Source organism: Spermophilus citellus, assembly GCF_964194105.1.
Source record: "Spermophilus citellus genome assembly, chromosome: 14".
NCBI lineage: Eukaryota > Metazoa > Chordata > Mammalia > Rodentia > Sciuridae > Spermophilus > Spermophilus citellus.
In genome coordinates this window covers 76363128-76385240 of record NC_138194.1, presented here as the reverse complement: position 1 = coordinate 76385240, position 22113 = coordinate 76363128, and the positions used below count along the sequence as shown (strand labels likewise).

The following is a 22113-nucleotide window of genomic DNA, read 5'->3' as shown; positions in this document are numbered from 1 at the left end:
GGTGTATTCATATATGTAATATAGGAGAGTTATGTCAGATTCATTCAACTGTTTTTCCTATTCCTATCACCCTTCAATGCCCTCCCTTTTGTCTTATCCACTAAACTTCTACCCCCCCCCCCTTGTTGTGGATTGGCATCCACATATCAGAAAGAACATTCTGCCTTTAGTTTTTATGGGGACTGGCTTATTTCACTCCATTTACCAGTGAGTGTTATGAAGTCATTTTTATTTGTTGCTGAGTAATGTTCCATTGCATGTGTATATACATCACTATTTCTTTAGCCATTTATCTGTTGATGGGCTTCTAGGTTGGCTCCATAGCTTAGCTATTGTGAATTGAACTGCCATAAACATTGGTGTGGCTATGTCACTGTAGTGTGCTTATTTTAAATCCTTTGGATATATACCAAAGAGTGGGATAACTGGGTCAAATGGTGGTTCCATTCCAAGTTTCTGAGGAATCTCCATACTACTTTCCGGAGTGGTTACACCAATTTGCAGTCCTACCAGCAATGTATGAGTGTATCTTTTTTCCCCACATCCTCAACAACATTTACTGTTATTTGTATCCTAGATAATTGCTATTCTGACTAATGTGAAATTTCAGTGTAATTTTAATTTGCGTTTCTCTAATTGCTAGAGATGTTGGACTGTTTTTTTTTTTTTTTTTTAAGAAGTATCTGTTTAGTTTCATTGCCCATTTATTGATTGGGTTATTTGGTGTTTTGTTTGTTTTTGTTTTGGGTGTTAAGCTATTTGAATTCTTTGTATATCCTGGAAAATAATACTGTGTCTGAGATGCAGATGGCAAAGATTTCTCCCATTCTGTAGGCTTTCTCTTCATGTTATTGATTATTTCATTTATGGTGAAGAAGTTTTTTAGTTTGATGCCATTTAATTTATTGATTATAGATTTTACTTTTGCACATTAGGAGTCTTGTTAATGAAGTCAGTTCCTGAACAAATATGTTGGAGTGTTGAACCTACATTTTGTTGTAGTACCTGCAGGGTTTCTGTTTTAATTTCTAGGTCTTTAATCCACTTTGAGTTTTGTGCAGGGTAAGAGATAGGAGTTATCATTCTTTTACATATGGATATCCCATTTTTTTCAGCACCATTTGCTGAAGAGACTATCTTTTCTCCAATGTATGTTTTGGGCCCTTTTATCTAGTATGAGATAACTATATTTGTGTGGGTTTTTCTGTGTCTTCTATTCCATTGGTCTTCTTGCCTTTTTTATTGCCAGCACCATGCTGTTTTTCTTACAATAGCTCTTCAGTATAATTTAACGTCTGGTATTATGATGCCTCCTGCTTCATTTTTCTCAGTTCGGGTTGTTTTTGCTATTCTGGGCCTCTTATTTTTCCAAATGAACTTGATGACTACTTTTTCTAATTCTATGAAGAACATCATTGGAATTTTGATAGAAATTGCATTGAGTCTGTATGGCAACTTTGACAATATTAATTCTGCCTTTTTTAATTAATACTGCCTATTTTATTTGCTAAGAGTTGCTTTATGGCCAAAAATATCATCTGTTTTAGAAATGATCCATGTGCTGCTAAGAAAGTATATTCAGTTATTGATGGATGAAAATATTCTATATATGTCTGTTAAAGCTAAATCATTGTATTTTTTAGTCCTATAGCTTCTTTATTTAGGTTTTGTTGGAAAGATCTATCTAATGATGAAAGAGGCATGTTGAAGTCTGCCCATATTATTGTGTTGTGGTCTATTTGAATCTTGATATTGAGAAGCGTTTGTCTGGTGTACATAGATGCCCCATTGTTTACTATTGTTTCTTGTAGGATTCCCATAAACAGTATAAAGTGACCTTCTTGTCTCTTCTGATTAACTTTGGCTTGAAGTCCACTTTATCTGATATAGAAGAGAAACCCCTACTTGTTTATCAAATCCACGTGAATGATGTTTTTTTTCCCATCTTTTCACCTTCAGTCTGTGCATGTCTTTGTCTATATGAGGTGGGTCTCTTGGAGACATCATATTGTTAGGTTCTGTTTTTTAATCCAATGTCTTTTGATTGGTGAGTTTAGACCATTTACATTCAGTATTATTGAGAGATGATTTTTATTCCCTGTCATTTTGGTTTATTTCTAGTTTTTAATTTGCATTAGTTTCTCCTTTGGTTAACCATTTTTCTAGTATAGTTCCTCCCTCTGCTGGTTTTCATTTTTATTTTTTATTTCTTCATGAAATATTTTATTCAGTATGTTTTGTAGTGTAGGCTTTCTATTTGTGAATTCTTTTTAATTTTTTAAATATTTTTTAGTTTTAAGTGGACACAATATCTTTATTTTTTTACATTTATGTGGTGCTGAGGATCGAACCCAGTGCCTTGTGAATGCTAGGTGAGCGTGCTACCACTGAGCCACCACCCCAGTCCCGAATTCTTTTAATTTTTATTTATCGTGGAAGGTATTTATTTCATCCTCAGCTCTGAAGCTTAATTTTGCTGGGTACAGTATTCTTAGTTGGCATTCATTTTCTTTCAGTGCTTGGTAAACCTAGCTTATAAAGTCTTGGTTGAAAAATCAGCTTATATCTAGATTGGTTTACCTCTAGATGTGAAAAGCTGTTTATCTTTTCTTGGTCTCATGCCATGGAGCAGCTTGGAAAGTAGCCTCCTTTTTTCTGCCATCTTTTGAGAGCTCAAAAAAAACCTTAGACATTAATTTTGGACCCAAAATGCATGAATAACTTTTCTATACAAGTTAACTATCAAAACTAGAATACAAACAATACAATGTGGATTACCATATCTGAAGTAGTCCCTAATCAGGGATACACACTGATGGTTGCTTAATAGTTATCTAAAGTGGTTTTCAGGAACACAGTGATGAACGTGGATTTGGTAGCACATATGAGTTTAAATTATAGCCACTACTTACTAGCTTAACTTAAACCTCAAACCTCTCAATTTCTTGATATTAAATTTCTTCTACTATAGAATGAGATCATAGTCCTAATTCTCAGGTAGTGAAGCTTAAATACGGTAACAAATACCGATCTGCTCAATACATACATACTCAGTACGGAATAAATAATATTAACAATACATCCTATGTGTAGAGTATGAATTTGGAATTAAAACTTTCAATCTTGTTGGAATTTCAAGAAGTACTTTACTTCTGAATAGATAAAACCTTTTTCTTAATATTATTTTTCAGTTTAATTTTGTAGTAGCTGTGATTAAAGGTTGTTTAAATGTCTTCACTTTGACATTTAATCTTCAGAAGTCTTTAATTACTAGGTGTTCCACAAAGAGAATTAAGAAACAATCAAGTGACTACTTGAAATGCATGTTCCAAATTTTCTCTAGAGAATATTTACTCTAATTGTAGTCTTCATTGGTGTTTCAAAGATAAATATGACCTTTTCTACAATAAACATGGAAATAGAATAAATAAGAAATTATATTTTTTATTGTCAAAAGGTCTTATGAACTTAAAAGTTGCTTTTCTTTTTAAGCAATGCAGTATTTATTTGGCATTGACAACACTTGAATTTTTGAAATAGTTAACTTTTTCCATTTAAATACCAAAACTACATTTAAAGCCCTTCTTCCCCACTTGGAATTTTTAAAAAAATTTTTTACCCAATATTTATGTAGAGCATTCTGAAGAGAAAGTAACATTTTTATGATTCTTGAGTATTATCATCAGTATGAACCTGTTAGCATGCTGTGTATTTCTATAGTAATACCTTTAGAGGCATTTGAAGTAAGGGGGATTCTTTGCCCTTGTAACCTACTCCATTTTAAAAACTCCTTCGCTGGTGGTACTTGGTTTGTTTTTATTCTTGGCACTACTAATAAGCTACTGGATATGACTACTTATCTCTGACACTGTTTGCCCAAAGTAGCCATCCTTTTTATTATTTACTATTCCATTTTTCTCATCTATCAAGTTGTAAACCCAGTGGATTTTTGTTAACAAACAGAATTTATAGTTCTCTAGTGAACAGTGGGATTTGTGGTGCTTGTTATTTTGTCATGGTGGTACTGGGGATTAAAAGCCAGCACCTCACACATACTCAGAAAAGCAGAGCTACATCCCTACCCATTATGTCACCTGTTCTTGACTCAAAAACTTTTAGAACATCTTGTTCTTAATTCTTTTGTGTAATTTCCCATGCTAGATAATGGGTAATTGTCTTACTTCTGTTTTGTCCACTTAAAATTTAACACAGTATCTTTGTTCTTCAAACATTTTCTTTGTTTTTCTAATATGGATATTTTCTGTCGTTATAGGATCATACAAAATATACTATAATCATGCTTTTTAATTACCACACTTAATTTCCATTGGCTTAGCAAAACTAGTTATTTTAGTTACTTTGTAACCTTTATTCTGATTTGGTTTTCCTTAGGAGAAAATTCAGTAATCTAAGCTTTTCTAAGTTTCAGGGAACAGAGAAATCCTTTTTGTATCAGATGATGGGTATGAGCGTATGTGGGGACTTTAAAGAACAATCGAAACTAACTCTTCAGATCTGGAGGACTAGAGGCTACTCTGGGGATCAGTGCACTTTAACAATAATGGAACACTCTTTGAAAAATAACACATAGTTCAAATGATTAGACAGTCTACTTGTCTCTTGGAAATCAAGTGTCCCTTGCTCTCTACCTTAGCACTTTACCATTTTGATCACATTGTCACCTTCTGTATTTGCTTCTGCTAAACATTCTTTTATTAATCACTCCCTTACTTTCTACAAGTCATGGTTCTGCTTACTGTGTCGTCCTCCTAGTTAGTTGTCTTTTACCTTCTTCTTAGTTTGAATTACTTTTGCATGTGGACTTCCCCAAGAAGACTTCATTGTTTTGACCAGCTATTATCCAGTATGTGAAGTACTTGTTTGCCAACAACATTTTGATCATTTTCATATATTAATCGATAAAAGATAGGCATCTAACCCCAAAGTGAAACTACCTTTGATTCTGTTATGGAAGCCAGGAGAGTGGAATCCTACAGTACATAATTTGCCTGCTTTGCAAATGGAACATCTTGTAGATACTGAGCTATCACTAGTTTGTTGACTATAAGTCTTGAATTTTTTAGGCAAGTTTACCAATACTGATCAAGGGAATTCTGGCTTTTTTTGTCTAAGATATTAAAAGTTGGAAAAGTTGTCCATTCCACTGTAACAAGAGAAAATTAGATTATCTAAATAATCATAACCTATAATTTTTTTGTTAGAGAGTTAAGGTTACATTACATGACAGTCTCATCTTCCTCCTATTATCAGGTGAACTGGTGTTCCTATCCCATCTCTCCTTGGTGGTACCTGCAAGCAGGAACACCAGTTCACCTGATAATAGGAGGAAGATGAGACTGTCATGTAAGTGGGTATGGGGATTCAGCCAACAAATTGCTAAAGGCCTAAAGTAGTAGGAAACAACAAAGTATGGAACCCTTGTATGCACAGACGTAGGGTATTTTCATACAGTTGCAAGTTGTTCTTTATGGACCTTTACCAAGTACTAATGAGAAAGACTGGTAAAAGAGCAGGAGACTAGAGAAAAACTGGTATAGAATTGGAGGAGGGTAATATCTTATATGGTGGAAAATGTTTGTAGTCCTGACTGGATTATTTTTCTTGTGTAATAAAAGCCTACACTGCTGAAGGAAGTGCACCAAATCTCAGCACACCATTGTCTCAGAAGATTCTTTGTAGCTTAGGGAAACAATAAAGAAGAAAAACACCACCACATCCATGTTGGGGAAGAGAGCAGAAAAATCATCCAGAGTAGTAGAAGTTTCCTACTACTTTGGAAAGTGAGCATCACTGGAAATGCTCCGGTCCTGAAACTGAGGCCATAGATACTGAAACTAAAGCAGAAAATACAGAGTATCCTATCTTCAACTCTCTGATCCTCTTCTGTCATTAGACTAGAAAGCACCAAGTAATAGGTAATGGCAGTCTGCCATCAAAAAAAGAGCAAGAGCATAGAGACTCAGTGCACAGAGAATGCCTAACGCTGGGAGTGGAATAGTACCATTGAGAAACATTCTCCAGCAACTCGGTTTCCCCTAAAGCACAAGGGGACACTGAAGGAATTTGAAGCTAGTGATGCCCTGAAGCTAACCCTATCATCAACAAAACCCAAATTCAGATCAGTCCTGTCTCAATCTCCCAGTGAAGCACATAATCTCCTACACTAATGGCCTGGTAGAAGTGTGTTCTTTCTCAAGCATAAGTACTATATACCATATTCTCTGCCATTTTATATGAATTCCAGTATTTAATCAAAATTATAAGACACACAGCCAGGCATGGTGGTACATATCTATAATCCCAGCTACTTGGAAGGCCGAGGCAGGAGGAGAGCAAAAGCCTGCCTGAGCAAATTAGTGAGACCTTGTCTTAAAATAAATAAATGAAAAGGGCTAGAGTTGTAGCTTAGTGGTAGGGCACCCTGGGTTCAATCCCTAGTACACACAGAAAAATAAAAAGTAAAAATAAAAGGTACCCACAAAGAAGTAAAAATATCCCATTGTCAATAACAAAGGAAACAGTATAACTAAATTCAGATGACCCATGTTTTGGTCATCAGGCAATTTAAACAGTATTTAATATGTTAAATGAATAGTGCAAGGGTAACAAATGCCAAATTTTAGCAGAGAAGTAAATTGCAAAAGACTGATGAAAAATGCAAGGAATTTAAAACAAACTAGCAATCAAAGAAGAATGCTTCCAACAAGCTTTTCAGTTTTCTCAACACATCTTTTATTGTTTGGATCTTTAATCTTTTTGGAAAACCTCATGTTTTAAAAGCATGATCTATAATGCAGAAAGGTTCAGAGGTACACCTTTTAATCAAGGATGAGAACTGTAACTTCATCAGTGGATTAATCCATTTGACTGGTAAATAATTTGAATGGACTACTAGTTGGTAACTGTAGGCACATTGAGCATAGTTGGAGAAAGAAAGACATTAAGGGAATGCTGTTGGGGATTATATCTTGTCCCTGGCTCCTTGAGTCCATAGTATTTATTTCTCTCTCTGCTTCCCAACTGCCATGAGCTGAGCATTTTTTCTCTGCCATTCCCTTCCACCATCATGTTCTGCCTAACCTCAGGCCCAGAGCAATTGAGTTTGTTTGCTGTTTATTGAACTTCTGAAACCAAGTGCTCAAAATAAATTTTCTTTCTCTAATTTGTTCTTGTCAGGTATTTTAGTCACGGCAAAGAAAAGCTAACTAGCACAGTATGCATGGAACAAAAAAAAAAAAAAAGAAAGAAAGAAAAATCAGTGACCTTGGAGATAGGCTATTAAAAATTATAAGAACTTAAACCAAAGTGGGGGTGGGGGTTAAAAGAAAAAGAAATCCAATAGCTGTAGGGTGTTATCAGTGGAACATTCACCAAAATAGACCATATTCTGGCCCATTATTTTAAAAATGTAAAAAAAAGTAACAAGTTTTAAAACAATAGTAATTTTAAGCAAAATGTTGTTGACCATAACAAATTAGAAATAAATAATAAAAATCTGAACAATTCACAAGTACTGGGAAAATAAACACGTTTATCAGTAATCTATCTGCTATAATGGAACTCAGTATTTTGTATTGAATGAAAACGAAATATTGTATATATGGGATGCAAAGTAGAGCTTAGAAGGAAATTTGTAGCATGACATGTTATATTAGAAAAATGTCTTAGTTTAATGGTTTAAGCTTCTACCTGAAGAAACAGAGAAAGAACAAACTAAATATAAACCAAGCAGGAAGAAGGAATCTGAAGAATTGTCTTCAACTATAAAGATATCCAGAGAAATTGAAAACTGAAAATAATGGAGAAAACTGATGAAACTGAAACCTGGTCTTATGAAAAGATTTAAGATTGTTAAATCTCTAGCCAGACTGATCAAGAAAAAAGACACAAACTACCAATGTCAGCAATAAAGAATGGTGATATCAGTATAGATAATAAATGGAATATTGTAAACAAACTATATTTCATTATATTTGACAATTTATGTGAAACAAATTTCTTGAAACTTCATTTAAGAATAGAATAGATAACTTTAATATTCATGTATCTGTTAGAAATTAAATTAAAAGAAATCTCCAGGCTCAGATGTCTTCACTGATGTATTCTCTCAAAGGAAGAAACAGTACAAATTTTGTATAAACTTCCATAAAATAAAAGAAACGCTTCTTAGTTTATTTCATGAAGCATTACCCTGATGCCAGATAAAGGCATAAGAAGAAGAAAAAAGAATGGAAAGGAAGGAAGGAAGGAATAACTTTATTGATATAAACAAAAAACCCTAAACAAAATGCTAGTAAATCTAGCAATAAGTAAAAAAAAATAATATTCATGACCAAGTTGTGTGGTCATGAAGAGGAATTTAGGGCTAACACATTATCTGAATATCAATATAATTCACCATATCAGCAAACTAAAAAAAAAAATGCTCTTGCTAGTAGATGCGGAAAAAAAATTTGACAAAATTTAGCACCAGTTTATGATAAAAATGCTCAGCAAACTAGGTATTAAAGGTAACTGCCCCTAAAACCCTAGAATTGATCATTATACTTCATAGTAAAAGACTAAGTGCTTTCTGTTAAGATTGGGAACAGGCCAAGATGTCTGCTCCAACTACTCCTGTTAAACATCATTCTGGAGATCCCAGTTATTGCAGTGAGTGAAGAAAAAACGCATGAAAGCCTAAATTATCAAGAGATTCCAGTACCATTATGAGAAAAGTGAAACCAAACACTGTTTAGTTGTTATCCTAAAAGCTGTGTTGATATGCAGTTCCTATATCTATCCTTTATTGGAACCTTTGGATGGAAGTGCAATCTTGCTTTCCAGTGTGGCAGCTGATTAACCTAAGAAGCATCAAATAACTTCAGTGGAACCTTTTTAGTTTAGCAGTGTGGAATACTTGGTTTTAAAATGAAGAATGAGGAGGATAAGGTTTATTTGTTAAGTAAATGAATATCACACAATCTCATTATATACAAAAAGAAAAAAGTCCATCAGTTCTTTTATCACATTTTTTAATTTTTTTTTTTTAGTTGTAGATGGACAATACCTTTATTTTGTTTAGTTACCTCATTTTTAAATGGGAGTGTTGTGTCTCAATTATTATAGGCTGTATTACCATTATAAATTGACTATTTTGTTTACTTTGTTTTTAAAATTGTCAGAAACTGAGTGTATAAAGAATCAAAATCTTATATGAAAAAGTGCATTATCTTAAGATTTAAATTGAAAGCAGTGAGTATATGTTTGAAACTACTAAGAAAAGAGAATTTATATGACAAAAAATTATAGGCAGAACAGTGAATTCTATATTTTTGAAATGGTGTAAGCGATTAGAAATTATTTCTAAAGTAAATATTTTGGGATTAGAACAAAGAAAATATATGTTAATACTATTTTTCATAGCTATTCCCACAAGTCCAGGCATAAAATAAATGCTACATGAGTTGTTCCAAAGTTGCTTCGTTTTCCTTATTACTGTTACTTATCTCGATTGTTTAATTTGGAATGCCTGTACTATACAAAGCAGAATGAATAGAAGGGTAGAATGGTATAATGAACAACAATGTTTAATAATGTTTTAGTGCTGACCATTATCCAAGGGTTTGAAATACGTTGTTTGCTTATAACAATTACGCAAGAAGTACTGTTATTACTGAATTTATAATAAAATAAATCAGGGCTTAACTATGACTATCCAAGGATATAGTTAACACCCTCAAAGAATATATGATAAGTTCAACTAGAAAGGTATGAATAGTTATGATATGTTCTTTCTTTGTATTAACATGGGAAAGCCTTTTTAGAGGAAACAGTGCCATTCGTATATGGCATGGGACAATGGGCATAACATACCACAAGTAGAAAAAACACGAACAAACAAAGAAAGGGGAAAGTAGGAGAAACAGTTTGTAAATTGTGATCTAGTTGTGCTGCCTGTTTTGAGAAGAGTAGTAGGAGCCAATATTGGAAGGGCATATTGGAGCCAGGTTTTGAGAAATTTTCAAAATGTCATTCAAGTTTGTATATTTTTCTTTAAACTTTGGAAAGCCAAGAGGAAAGATTGAAAAATGTAAGATTTCTGGAGGTGAGAACCAAAAAGCACACAGAACTATGTACTTGGTTAAGTCTGGAAGCTTCTAGCCAGGAACCTGTAATTTCCGGGCTCAGGGGACTTAACCAGGAGGATCACAAGTTCAAGGCCAACCTTGGCAATTTAGCAAGACACTGTCTCAAAAATATAAAAAGGATTGGGAATGTAATTGCGGTAGATCTCCCCTGGGTCCAATCCCCAGTACTGAGGGGCAGGGTAGGGGAGACAAGTCTACAAGCTCCTAAACCCTAGTAATCCTCCAGTGAATAGTTCTTAAGAACCTAATTATAAGCCTTTTCCCTTAAAGATTACATAACATTCGTTCAAAAAATATTCAGAATAAGGAGACAAGAAGACAGACTTCTGGTTCTCAAGATTATTTAGGCTTATAGCTGGGTGCAGTGTACACACCTTTAATAATCCCATCTGCAATGGAATCTGAGTCAGGAGGGTGGCCAAATTTAAGGCCAAACTCAAACAGGAATCTATCTCAAAATAAAAATTTAAAAAGGACTGGGGTATAACTCAGTGGTAAAGCACTTACCTACGTTACTCAAGACCCTGAATTCAATCCCTAGTACTCCACCACACATACAAAAAGATACTTAGTCCTGTAAGATGGGTGTCATATTAGATTGATACTGTTGTTGTAACAAGTTTAGTGTCTATAAACAGCACAAATTTATTCTCTTACAATTCCAGATGTCAGAAGTTCTAAAATATGTTTTCAGGACTGTATTCCTTTTGGAAGATCTGGGGGAGAATTCATTTCCTTTCCTTTTCTAATTTCTAGATGTTGTCTGCCTTAACTGGCTTGTGGCCCCAACATCCATCTTCCAAGCCAACAGTGTAGTATCTTCCAAGCCAACAGTGTAGTATCTTCCAATCTCTTTGCTTTTGTTGCTCCAATTGTCTGTTGATTTTTTTCCCTTCCTCTTATAAGTCTTGTTAATACATTGGGCCCATCCATATATTCTCTCCACTCAAGATCTTAAGTTTAATTACATCTACAGAGTCCATTTTGCCATGCAGGGAAACTTACTCAGAGGTTCCAGGGAATTAAGAGGTGGATATTTTTGGTAATAATATCCAGCCCACAGATGATATACATGCATAGTAATAATCTAATGATTACTGGATATATATCATGTTGCAATATGATAAATAACTGGCTGGGGATAAGAAAAATTCAGCTGGCAGTTTTCAGTTCAAGCAGCTCATATAAACATGAGAATTCTGAGAATAACTGATGGTTGAACTGCATCTTAGGGGATAAGTAGGAATCCATCAAGGAAAAAAAAAAAAAGACAAGAGGAGTCTGGTCAGAATACCCTTGTTAAAGGGGCAGTAAGTAGAGGCAAACTGAAATTGCTGGCTTTGTTGATAAACAACTTTTTGACATAATCACAGAAATGAAGTGTATATATAAGTAAATGGGAACAGAAGAAAAAGAGTATCAGTCAGAGTAAAGGGCTCATAAAAAGAGACCTTTATCCTCCTCATCTTATTTTCTAATTTATCTCCCTTGGTGGTTAACCTTTCACTTGATGGCTCAGGGTCCTTGTTCTTTTCTCATTGCTGTTTAGTCAAATATGGGAAGATCAGAAATCATTTCAGTTATATACTTCATACTGTTAATACTCATTTGGCTTATGAAAATAAATATACCTTTATGAAAATATTATTTCAACTTGTATTTTACTTCTATTATTATTATTTTTTCATCTGTGAAAGCCCTTGGTAAACAAGAAAGAATCAGCATGAAGGTGCAGAGCTGAAGCATTGAGCCTGTCATAAAAGAGCAGTTAGCTAGTAGTAATTTTGAAAATAAACCTTACTTATTCACTGATTATCAGGAGCAAAGGTAGAGAAGAAATTATCTGTGGTCTCTGTGTGGTAGCCTGTCTCCTTTAAGAGAGTGAGTTTCCTGAAGGTCGAATCCAATTATGAGTCTCAATTTGACAATTTTGTATAAAAATCAATTCCTTTAGTCATCAATATTGCAATAACAATTATTGACATAATAAATATTATTGACTTAATACCATAATTAAGCAATACACTCAAGTAAAAAATTTGTAAACAGACCTGAGTTTGAATTCTAGTATTGTGATTTTTCTGTGTAGTATAGAACAAGTTTCTTAAGCTCTCCAAGATTATTCTTTCATCTATTCAACGAAGATAATAACAGCTTCATGACTTGTTGATAAGATTTTTTAAAGAGTGTAATAGTAGCACATTTCTTTCAGGAACCATATGAGGAGTCTTTAGGTTTTAAAAGGTTTAGACTAGTTTCTAACAAAAGTGCTCAGTTTTGTCAGTATTGTTAATTTATTATCGAATAAATTATTTTTTTTTTTTTTTGTCACTTTAGGTAAACCTTGGAAGCAACCAGTACCTTTTCTCTGTCGTAGTAGATCCTAAAGAAATGCCCTGCTTCTGTTTGCGCCATGATGTTGACGCCCTACTCTGGCAACCACACTCCAGCAAACAAGATGATATGTGGGAACACATTGCAACTTTCAATGCTCTAGGTATAAAGCAAGCTCTTTGACAGTGTTTTCCATTACACCAAAAATTAGTTATAATTAAGTTTATTTGCCTTTTTCTTTTTAATTTGAGCTATCCTGATTACGTTTAGATTGATTTGTGGTATGACTGGTTGCTTGTATTACTTGTGTTTTAGTTGATGAAGGTTAATGCTATTAGAACAGAGATAATCTGTTCTTATGCTTGTATGAAAGATTAACACAGAATAGAAATGGAAATGGTTATCTAACCACTTGAATCATTCTAATCAGTCATTTGCTTATTTTAATTCTTTTAAGTTATGCAATATTATAATATGAACAAGGGAACTTGTATTTAGGTTTCTCCATAGTAATCTTTAAAAGTAGCATAGAATTGCTCTAAGGTAATGTACATTAGACAGCATGTTCCACTGAACTTAAGTGGCCATTATAATGGAAACACTTAGAAAAGTGGCATTAAGCAGAAATTACTTTTATTTGGTAGAATAAAAGGGAAAATACTGATTTCAAAACTAAGACTTAAAATTTTTTAAGCCACTTAATTATAGGAGTGTGCAGTCATTTATTTTATGTAAAAATACATTAGTAACTATTGTGTAGGAGAAATTTTTTGTTAATTAGCCACCATGACTTTATTGAAAGGTTGTTTTAAACTGACAGAAGGAAGTAAAATTATTCATTTTATTTTATTTTATTTTATTTTTTTATTGGTTGTTCAAAACATTACAATGCTCATGACATATCATCTTCCATACATTTGATTCAAGTGGGTTATGAACTCCCCTTTTTTACCCCAAATACAAGTTGCAGAATCACATCGGTTACACATCCACATTTTTACATAATACCATATTAATGACTGTTGTATTCTGCTACCTTTCCTATCCCCTACTATCCCCCCTCCCCTTCCCTCTCATTTTCCCTCTCTATCCCATCTGCTGTTGTTTAATTCTCTCCCTTGTTTTTTTTTCCCTTTTCCCCTCACAAACTCTTATACGTAATTTTGTGTAACAATGAGGGTCTCCTTCCATTTCCATACATTTTCCCTTCTCTCTCCCTTTCTCCCACCCCACTCGTCTCTGTTTAATGTTAAACTTTTCCTCGTGCTCTTCTTCCCTGTTCTGATCTTAGTTGCTCTCTTTATATCAAAGAAGACATTTGGCATTTGTTTTTTAAGGATTGGCTAGCTTCACTTAGGATTATCTGTTCTAATGCCATCCATTTCCCTGCAAAATCCATGGTTTTATCATTTTTTAGTGCTGCGTAATACTCCATTGTGTATAAATGCCACACTTTTTTAATCCATTCATCTATTGAAGGGCATCTAGGTTGATTCCAAAGTCTAGCTATTGTGAATTGTGCTGCTATGATCACTGATGTGGCAGTATCCCTATAGTATGCTCTTTTAAGGTCCTCCGGGAATAGACCGAGAAGGGCGATAGCTGAGTCAAATGGTGGTTCCATTCCCAGCTTCCCTAGGAATCTCCATACTGCTTTCCATATTGGCCACACCAATTTGCAGTCCCACCAGCAATGTACAAGTGTACCCTTTTCCCCACATCCTCTCCAGCACTTATTGTTGTTTGACTTCATAGTGGCTGCCAATCTTACTGGAGTGAGATGGTAACCTAGGGTGGTTTTGATTTGCACTTCTCTGACTGCTAGAGATGGTGAGCATTTTTTCATATACTTATTGATTGATTGTATGTCCTCCTCTGAGAAGTGTCTGTTCAGGTCCTTGGCCCATTTGTTGATAGGGTTGTTTGTTATCTTATTGTTTAATTTTTTGAGTTCTTTGTATATTCTGGATATTAGGGCTCTATCTGAAGTGTGAGGAGTAAAAATTTGTTCCCAGGATGTAGGTTCCCTGTTTACCTCTCTTATTGTTTCTCTTGCTGAGAAAAAACTTTTTAGTTTAAGTAAGTCCCATTTGTTTATTCTTGTATATAACTCTTGGGCTATGGGCATCCTATTAAGGAATTTGGAGCCCGACCCCACAATATGTAGATCGGAGCCAACTTTTTCTTCTATCAGGTGCAGAGTCTCTGATTTGATATCAAGCTCCTTGATCCATTTTGAATTGACTTTTGTGCATGGCGACAGAAAGGGGTTCAGCTTCATTTTGTTGCATATGGATTTCCAGTTTTCCCAGCACCATTTGTTGAAGATGCTATCCTTTCTCCATTGCATGCTTTTAGCTCCTTTATCAAATATAAGAAAGTTGTAATTTTGTGGATTGGTCTCTGTGTCCTCTATTCTGTACCATTGGTCCACCTGCCTGTTTTGGTACCAGTACCATGCTGTTTTTGTTACTGTTGCTCTGTAATATAGTTTGAAATCTGGTATCGCTATACCGCCTGATTCACACTTCCTGCTTAGAATTGCTTTTGCTATTCTGGGTCTTTTGTTTTTCCATATGAATTTCATGATAGCTTTATCTATTTCTACAAGAAGTGCCGTTGGGATTTTGATTGGCATTGTGTTGAACCTGTAGAGAACTTTGGGTAATATTGCCATTTTGATGATGTTGGTTCTGCCTATCCATGAACAGGGTACATTTTTCCATCTTCTAAGATCTTCTTCTATCTCTCTCTTTAGGGTTCTGTAGTTTTCATTGTATAAATCTTTCACCTCTTTTGTTAGGTTGATTCCCAAGTATTTTATTTTTTTTTGAGGATATTGTGAATGGGGTGGTTTTCCTCATTTCCATTTCAGAAGTTTTGTTGCTGATATACAGGAATGCCTTTGATTTATGCATGTTGATTTTATATCCTGCCACTTTGCTGAATTCATTTATTAGTTCTAGTAGTTTCTTTGTAGACCCTTTTGGGTCTTCTAGGTATAGGATCATATCATCCGCAAATAGTGATATTTTAAGTTCTTCTTTTCCTATTTTTATGCCTTTAATTTCTTTTGTCTGTCTAATTGCTCTGGCTAGTATTTCAAGGACTAAATTAAATAGAAGTGGTGAGAGAGGGCATCCCTGTCTTGTTCCAGATTTTAGCAGGAATGCCTTCAATTTTTCTCCATTTAGAATGATGCTAGCCTGAGGCTTAGCATATATAGCTTTTACAATGTTGAGGTAAGTTCCTGTTATCCCCAGTTTTTCTAGTGTTTTGAACATAAAGGGATGCTGTACTTTGTCGAATGCTTTTTCTGCATCTATCAAGACGATCATATGGTTCTTATCTTTAAGTCTATTGATGTGGTGAATAATATTTATTGATTTCCTTATATTGAACCAGCCTTGCATCCCAGGGATGAATCCTACTTGATCATGGTGCACAATTTTTTTGATATGCTTTTGTATTCGATTCACCAGGATTTTATTGAGGATTTTTGTATCTATGTTCATTAGAGATATTGGTCTGTAGTTTTCTTTCTTTGAAGTGTCTTTGTCTGGTTTTGGGATCAGGGAGATGTGGCCTCATAGAATGAATTTGGAAGAGCTCCTTCTTTTTCTATTTCTTGAAATAGCTTGAAAAGTATTGGTATTAATTCTTCTTTGAAAGTTTTGTAAAACTCCACTGTATACCCATCCGGTCCAGGGCTTTTCTTGGTTGGTAGTCTTTTAATGGCTTCTTCTATTTCTTCCTTTGTTATTGGTCTGTTTAAATTGTGTGTGTCTTCCTGACTCAGTCTGGGCAGCTCATATGACTTAAGAAATTTATCGATGTCTTCACTGTCTTCTATTTTATTAGAATATAGGGTTTCAAAATACTTTCTAATTATCTTCTGTATTTCTGTAGTGTCTGTTGTGATATTGCCTTTTTCATCCCGTATGTTAGTAATTTGAGTTTTCTCTCTTCTTCTCTTCGTTAGCATGGCTAAGGGTCTGTCGATCTTATTTATTCTTTCAAAGAACCAACTTTTAGTTTTATCAATTTTTTCAATGGTTTTTTTTGTTTTGATTTCGTTGATTTCCGCTCTGATTTTAATTATTTCTTGTCTTCTGCTATATTTGCTGTTGTTTTGCTCTTCCTTTTCTAGGGTTTTGAGATGTAGTGTGAGTTCGTTTATTTGTTGATTTTTTTCTTTTTTTGAGGAATGAACTCCAGGAAATGAATTTCCCTCTTAGAACTGCTTTCATTGTGTCCCATAGATTCCAGTATGTTGTGTCTGAATTGTCGTTTATCTCTAAGAATTTTTTTATTTCCTCCTTTATGTCTTCTGTGACCCATTGATCATTCAGTACCATATTGTTTAGTTTCCAACTACTAAACTAAAAAAGAAATATTTAGGGAAAAAAAAGATCTTAAACATTAAGATGCCAAAAGTTTTCAGATTTGTAGTGTTTTAATTATTCATGGAAATTAAATAGAATTATATTGTGCTGTTCTTGAAGAGATGAATTCCTATTTTGTTTCTTAGGAATTAAAGCTGTATTTTTGAACTGGTTGGGAGAAACTGTGGGTAAATTGCTAATGGTTCTGAATTCAACCATGATTGAATATTTATGGTATATATTTTACTTAGGCATTTTAATTTGTAATAGAAGTTATAAAATATTCAATGTTAAGCCATTATTTTCTCCCTTCCGCTTAACATACTTTTTTGTTGTTCTTGTTGTTCTTGTTGTCTGTCTGTCTTATATTTTTGGCAGGTTATGTCCAAGCATCAAAAAGAGACAAAAAATTTTTTGCCTGTGCTCCAAATTACTCCTATGCAGCCCTTTGTGAGTGCCTTCGTCGAGTGTTCATCTATCGTCAGCCTACTCCCATGTCCACTGTGCTTTACAACAGAAAGGAAGGCAGGCATGTAGGGCAGGTTGCTAAGCAGCAAGTAGCTAGCCTAGAAACCAATGATCCTATTTTAGGCTTTCAGGCAACAAATGAGAGATTATTTGTTCTCACTACCAAAAACCTCTTTTTAATAAAAGTAAATACAGAGAATTAATTTCTCCAACATGTTGACTTCTCTGTACTGGGAAAGTATTCAGCAGTGACTAAAGGACTGGGTAGTTATACCATAACCTGTTAAGTTTTAATGTGTTAAAAATATCTCATATGGATTTTTTATATTTTAAAGGATATTAGAAATGTATTTAAAAGATTATGATACTGTAAAAACTATAGAATGAAACTGCAGATTTAGAAACATTGGCGTCTGTAAAAAAAAATGTAGTATTGGCAAGTATAATTATTTTTAAAAAACAAGCTAGAATCTCATTTTATAAATGAAACGTGTAATTCAGTGTTTAAAATAAAAATATATATCATGTGCTTTTCATTGATTAGGTTAGTACGTCTGTAGAATGTTTAGGTTAACAGTTGAAATGTTGAGTATTGTAAATACTTATTTAAATGGACTAAATATCTGAGTGTATGCAAAGCAGGAAGTATAGCAGGTTGAATAGTCTTAAAGTTGCTCAGAGATCTTGGTTGTCTTTCAGATGAAGCATAGCTTTATTTAATTTTTAATTGTTTTGCTCTGCCACCTAGATAAGGTTAACTACCATGTTATCCATTGTTGCATAAGAGAGTACCCCAAAACCCAGTGATTTAAAATAAGATTTATGACTTTTCACTGTTCTGTAAGTTGACTGGCTGTGCTCTGCATGGCCTCTCAACTTTTAGTATGCTAAACTGGGCTGCATCCCACAACAGAACAAATGTTTGAAGAGGGCAAGCTTCAATATGCAATTCCATGCCTGTAGTCCCTTCATATTTGCAAGTCACATGGCCAAGTCTAGAATCAGTGTCAGAGAGGACTATATAAGGACATAGACAGCAGTAAGTATGATTCAATAGAGCCATTAATGTAGTAGTCTACAAACAAGACTAAGGACAATAAATTCTCATTGTTAGAAAAATAATAAGAATTTATTGTCATTATTTTTCTAACAGCTTAAACAAAATAATTCTGTTTGTACATTAATTTTTTTCACCATGATTTTCAGTTTTATTTCCCTAGGTTTCTTTTGTCCCCCCCCCCTTTTTTTTTTTTTTTTTTTTTGTTGTTGTTGTTGTTGTTGTTGTTTTGGTACCAGGGATTGAATTCAGGGGCCCTTAACCATTGACTCACATCCCCAGACCTTTTTTAGTTTTGTTTTTAGAGACAGGGTCTTACTGAGTGGCGTAGGGCCTCACTAAGTTGCTGAGGCTGGCTTAGATCATCCTGCCTCAACCTGTGCCCAGCTCCCTGGGTTTCTTTTAGTTTTTAGTTATCTGGAGTTTTTCTTAATAAGACTTTACTCTAAAAAGCAGAAAATGAAGATAAAAAGAGGTAAGAAGAAAATAGCTGTTCCTAACTTATCTTTTGTCAACCTGAGCAAGTATTTCACTGAATTGGATTTTAATGAAAGAAGAAAAAACAGGTTTAACAGAAGAGAAGGGAAAAGATGGGAATTGCTTACATGTTCTTAATCCCATCTCAGAATGCAGTTTCCTAGAGAGAAATTTAAATGGGTTTAAAATATATTACTGATTTTTGCCCCAATTTAAAATAAAAGATTTGTAGCTTGGGTATGGAAAATGTCAAAGTCAGAAAATATGGTTTCTAGATTGAAAGAGTACATAAATCTACTTTTGTCTTCTCCCTGGTACCAAAGAAGTTGCTTTCAAGTTTCTTCTCATAAATATACAGTTTTGAGGAGTTACTAAACTATTAAGTGAAAGTAATATTCCCTAATCCATAAATTCAAATGTGAAAATCTAAAATAAAGTCTCATTATGGAGAGTATAGTTATTATATCTTCCCCCACTATGGAATTAGGCCTCTTAATACAAATAATGGAAAACAGACCTAAATTAACTTAGGCAAAAGAGAGAAATTAATGGCTTATATTGCCAAAATTTCAATAATAGCTCTGAGTTTAATCATTGATACGTTAGTGATCAATTTTCACTCACAGCCACCTAGCTCCGTACGTGTTTGCTCCATATTTTAATAAGTTCTTGCCTCACTATAGTGAGAAATATGGTTGTTACATCCCTGCATTCTTTTTTTTTTTTTTTTGCTGTCATAGAAAATGAAGAATTAAACAGAATTTATTTCCAAGATCTTCAAAGATTATTACAAACACTAAGTATCCTTCTAAAAGTATCCCAAATTAAATCAAAGGCACATCATCAAAGTCAAACCCTTGTGACATGAAGAATTCTTTTAGGTCATAATATTTTCACATTACTTTGTTTTCAATCATTTGCAATGTTCTGTATGTAGGTCCTACTTTAAACATTTTTTTAAAGGCATGAAATAATGTAGTATCTTTTTAAAAGTGCAACCACAACTATAAAGTAAAGGAACTTAAAAAGATATCAAATCTGCTTCATACATAAAATGGGACAACCTAATATATATCATAACATGAATCTTTCTAAACAACACCTCTTGTGTTAAATAAAACAATGTTATTTAGAAAAAATCAAGGCATCATTCGATTAGTAAAGTCTATTCTTCCCCCACAATTTTACACTTTCTTGTCTTCATTTAGTAATTGTAAATCTATGATAGAACAAATTTTATTATAGTATAAAAATCTTAGGAACAACAAATTACAAATACTCCATTTTTTTTAATAAACAAAAGTGTTTTCCTTCCTAAAATGTAAACATCCAGTTAATAAAACATACATGATATTCTAGGTATAGCAACACCAGTAACTCACTTATTAAAGAGGTGTATTTTGGTATATTTGGTGGTAAGGTTTTTATCTTAATACAAAGCACTTCTTCAGAAGAACCAAGCCATTATTACTTAAAACAATTCTATTTCTTCACTCAGTTTCCTTATTTGAGTAGAAAATCATTAATTTCTGTAGGATTTTGGCTGTAAGATCAGGACACTGGAAAGGTCTGAAATATCTCAGTCATTTGGCTAAAGAAAAGTGTTTTCTTGAGACTTGGAGTCAGTCATTCATTACTTTGTGCTCGAAGGCATTTCTCAACAAACTTTTTCCAAGTCTTCAGAGTAAAATGCAGGATCTGGGCTCTCGGAAGGGGTTGCTTCCGGCTGGAACTCCAACCAGCAGAGCATCCTTACAGGCATTCTGCATGCAGTACTGCTGAAGCTCTGCCGCAGCCTGAGAGACCTTGATCCTCTCCTCGCTGGCCTCCAGCTTGAACTGCTCCACCAGGCGCTGCAGGGCGCTCACGCTGGCCCCAGAAGACATGGTGGCGGCAGCGCTGGCTCCGAGGGCGAGGGCGGCTGAGCCAGCACATCCCTGCATTCTTATATCGAATAGGAAACCTTTGTCCCAGAAATCATAGCAAAAGCTCATTGTGAATGATTGGTTCTTAATGGGTCAGGTTCCCATTTATGAGCCAACTACATGGTAGAGATTTTGCTTTTGGAAAGTACCCACTGGCTTATATTTAAATAATACTCTCCGTACCTGGTGCCAAAGAGTGGAGATCGTAATACACAAATGGAATTATAAATTATGGTCTAGCTTCTGAAATAAAGAATGGATGTCACTGCCCCCAGATATAGGAAATGAGCACTGAAATGCTATTTACTACAAGAAAAATTATTAATAAAAAGAATAATTTCAATGAAAATTTCAATGAAAGATTTCACAAAATGGAGACAGGATTGCATTTAAGAAGCAGGGTTTGTGCACAATTTCAGCCTTTGCCTGGAATGTGCACTGTGGCCTCCTTCAGCCTTTGACCACAGGCATCTGAACCACTGGACGGTTAAATTGTGCATAGCAATTCAAGATGCATACCAAGGGGTCTAAGTATTCTTGTTTATGGACATTTGCATTCTCTTTGTACTTTCTTTATCTTCTGTCAGTCCTGTCACTGTTTTTTCTCAACATACAGTAACCCTTATTAGCTCCCACTTTTCCTGCCTTCATTGGAGCACTGATTCACAGCCGTCTGAATCTGTGTATTCCAAATTACAATTTATAAAAGATTCCCTCTCCCCAAATAAAGTCCTTTTTCACTTCTGCAGTGTCTGAGTGTGGATTGACCAACACAACATACAATAAAATGCATATTTAAAATATTTTGATTGGGAAATATGTAGTTGATCTTCTGTGCCATTGCCTAGCACATAACTCCTAAAATCCTTGGAATCTCCAAAATGATAAGCATCTTTTATTTACAAATGAGTTGAATGAGGGGTGGGTGGCTGGTCACTGTGAGGGTAAAGCCATGGTCAGAGGATTTAATTAGAGCATTGGGACTTTCAACCCCGACCTCTAACCTCCAAAAAGTGTTAAAAGTCAAGTGGATCATGAGTGGCAGTGACTTGGTCATGCCTGTGTAACGAAGACTCCGTAAAACCCCACATGGACAAATCTGGAGAGCTTTCAGATAGCCCAACACATGAGAGATTCCAGGAAAGTAAACAAAAACATTTACATGTAGGGAGAGTAATTAATCCCAACTCCATGGGGACAGAAGTTCCTATACTAGAACCTTTCCAGACTTCACTCACCCTGTGTATCTCTATCTGGAGCTTTGTTTATATCCTTTAAAATATATTTTTAAAAAAATTTTAAATACATTAGTGTTC

At 34.4% G+C, this 22113-nt stretch overlaps 2 protein-coding genes across 3 annotated transcripts in view; one reads left to right on the top strand and one right to left on the bottom strand.

Moving 5' to 3' along the window:
• NUDCD1 (NudC domain containing 1) overlaps positions 1–18560 on the top strand; it is a 63607-nt gene extending 45047 nt beyond the window's left edge. For both annotated transcript variants that reach the window (XM_081266475.1, XM_081266474.1), the window contains exons 9-10: positions 12489–12648; positions 17249–18560. In XM_081266475.1, coding sequence (XP_081122601.1) covers positions 12489–12648; positions 17249–17541 — 453 coding nt within the window. In that variant the 3' untranslated portion in view covers positions 17542–18560. The remainder of the gene's footprint in view (positions 1–12488; positions 12649–17248) is intronic.
• A 1023-nt stretch (positions 18561–19583) lies between these two features.
• Positions 19584–21687, bottom strand: LOC308633593 (guanine nucleotide-binding protein G(I)/G(S)/G(O) subunit gamma-10-like). Its single transcript, XM_081266476.1, has one exon. It carries the CDS (start codon positions 20864–20866, stop codon positions 20552–20554), a length of 315 nt encoding a protein of 104 aa, XP_081122602.1. The 5' UTR covers positions 20867–21687; the 3' UTR covers positions 19584–20551.
• Positions 21688–22113: the final 426 nt, after the last annotated feature.

Excerpts from the sequence above, each read along its gene's own strand:
- LOC308633593 (XM_081266476.1), bottom strand. The coding sequence starts at position 20,866 with ATGAGCTTTTGCTATGATTTCTGGGACAAAGGTTTCCTATTCGATATA.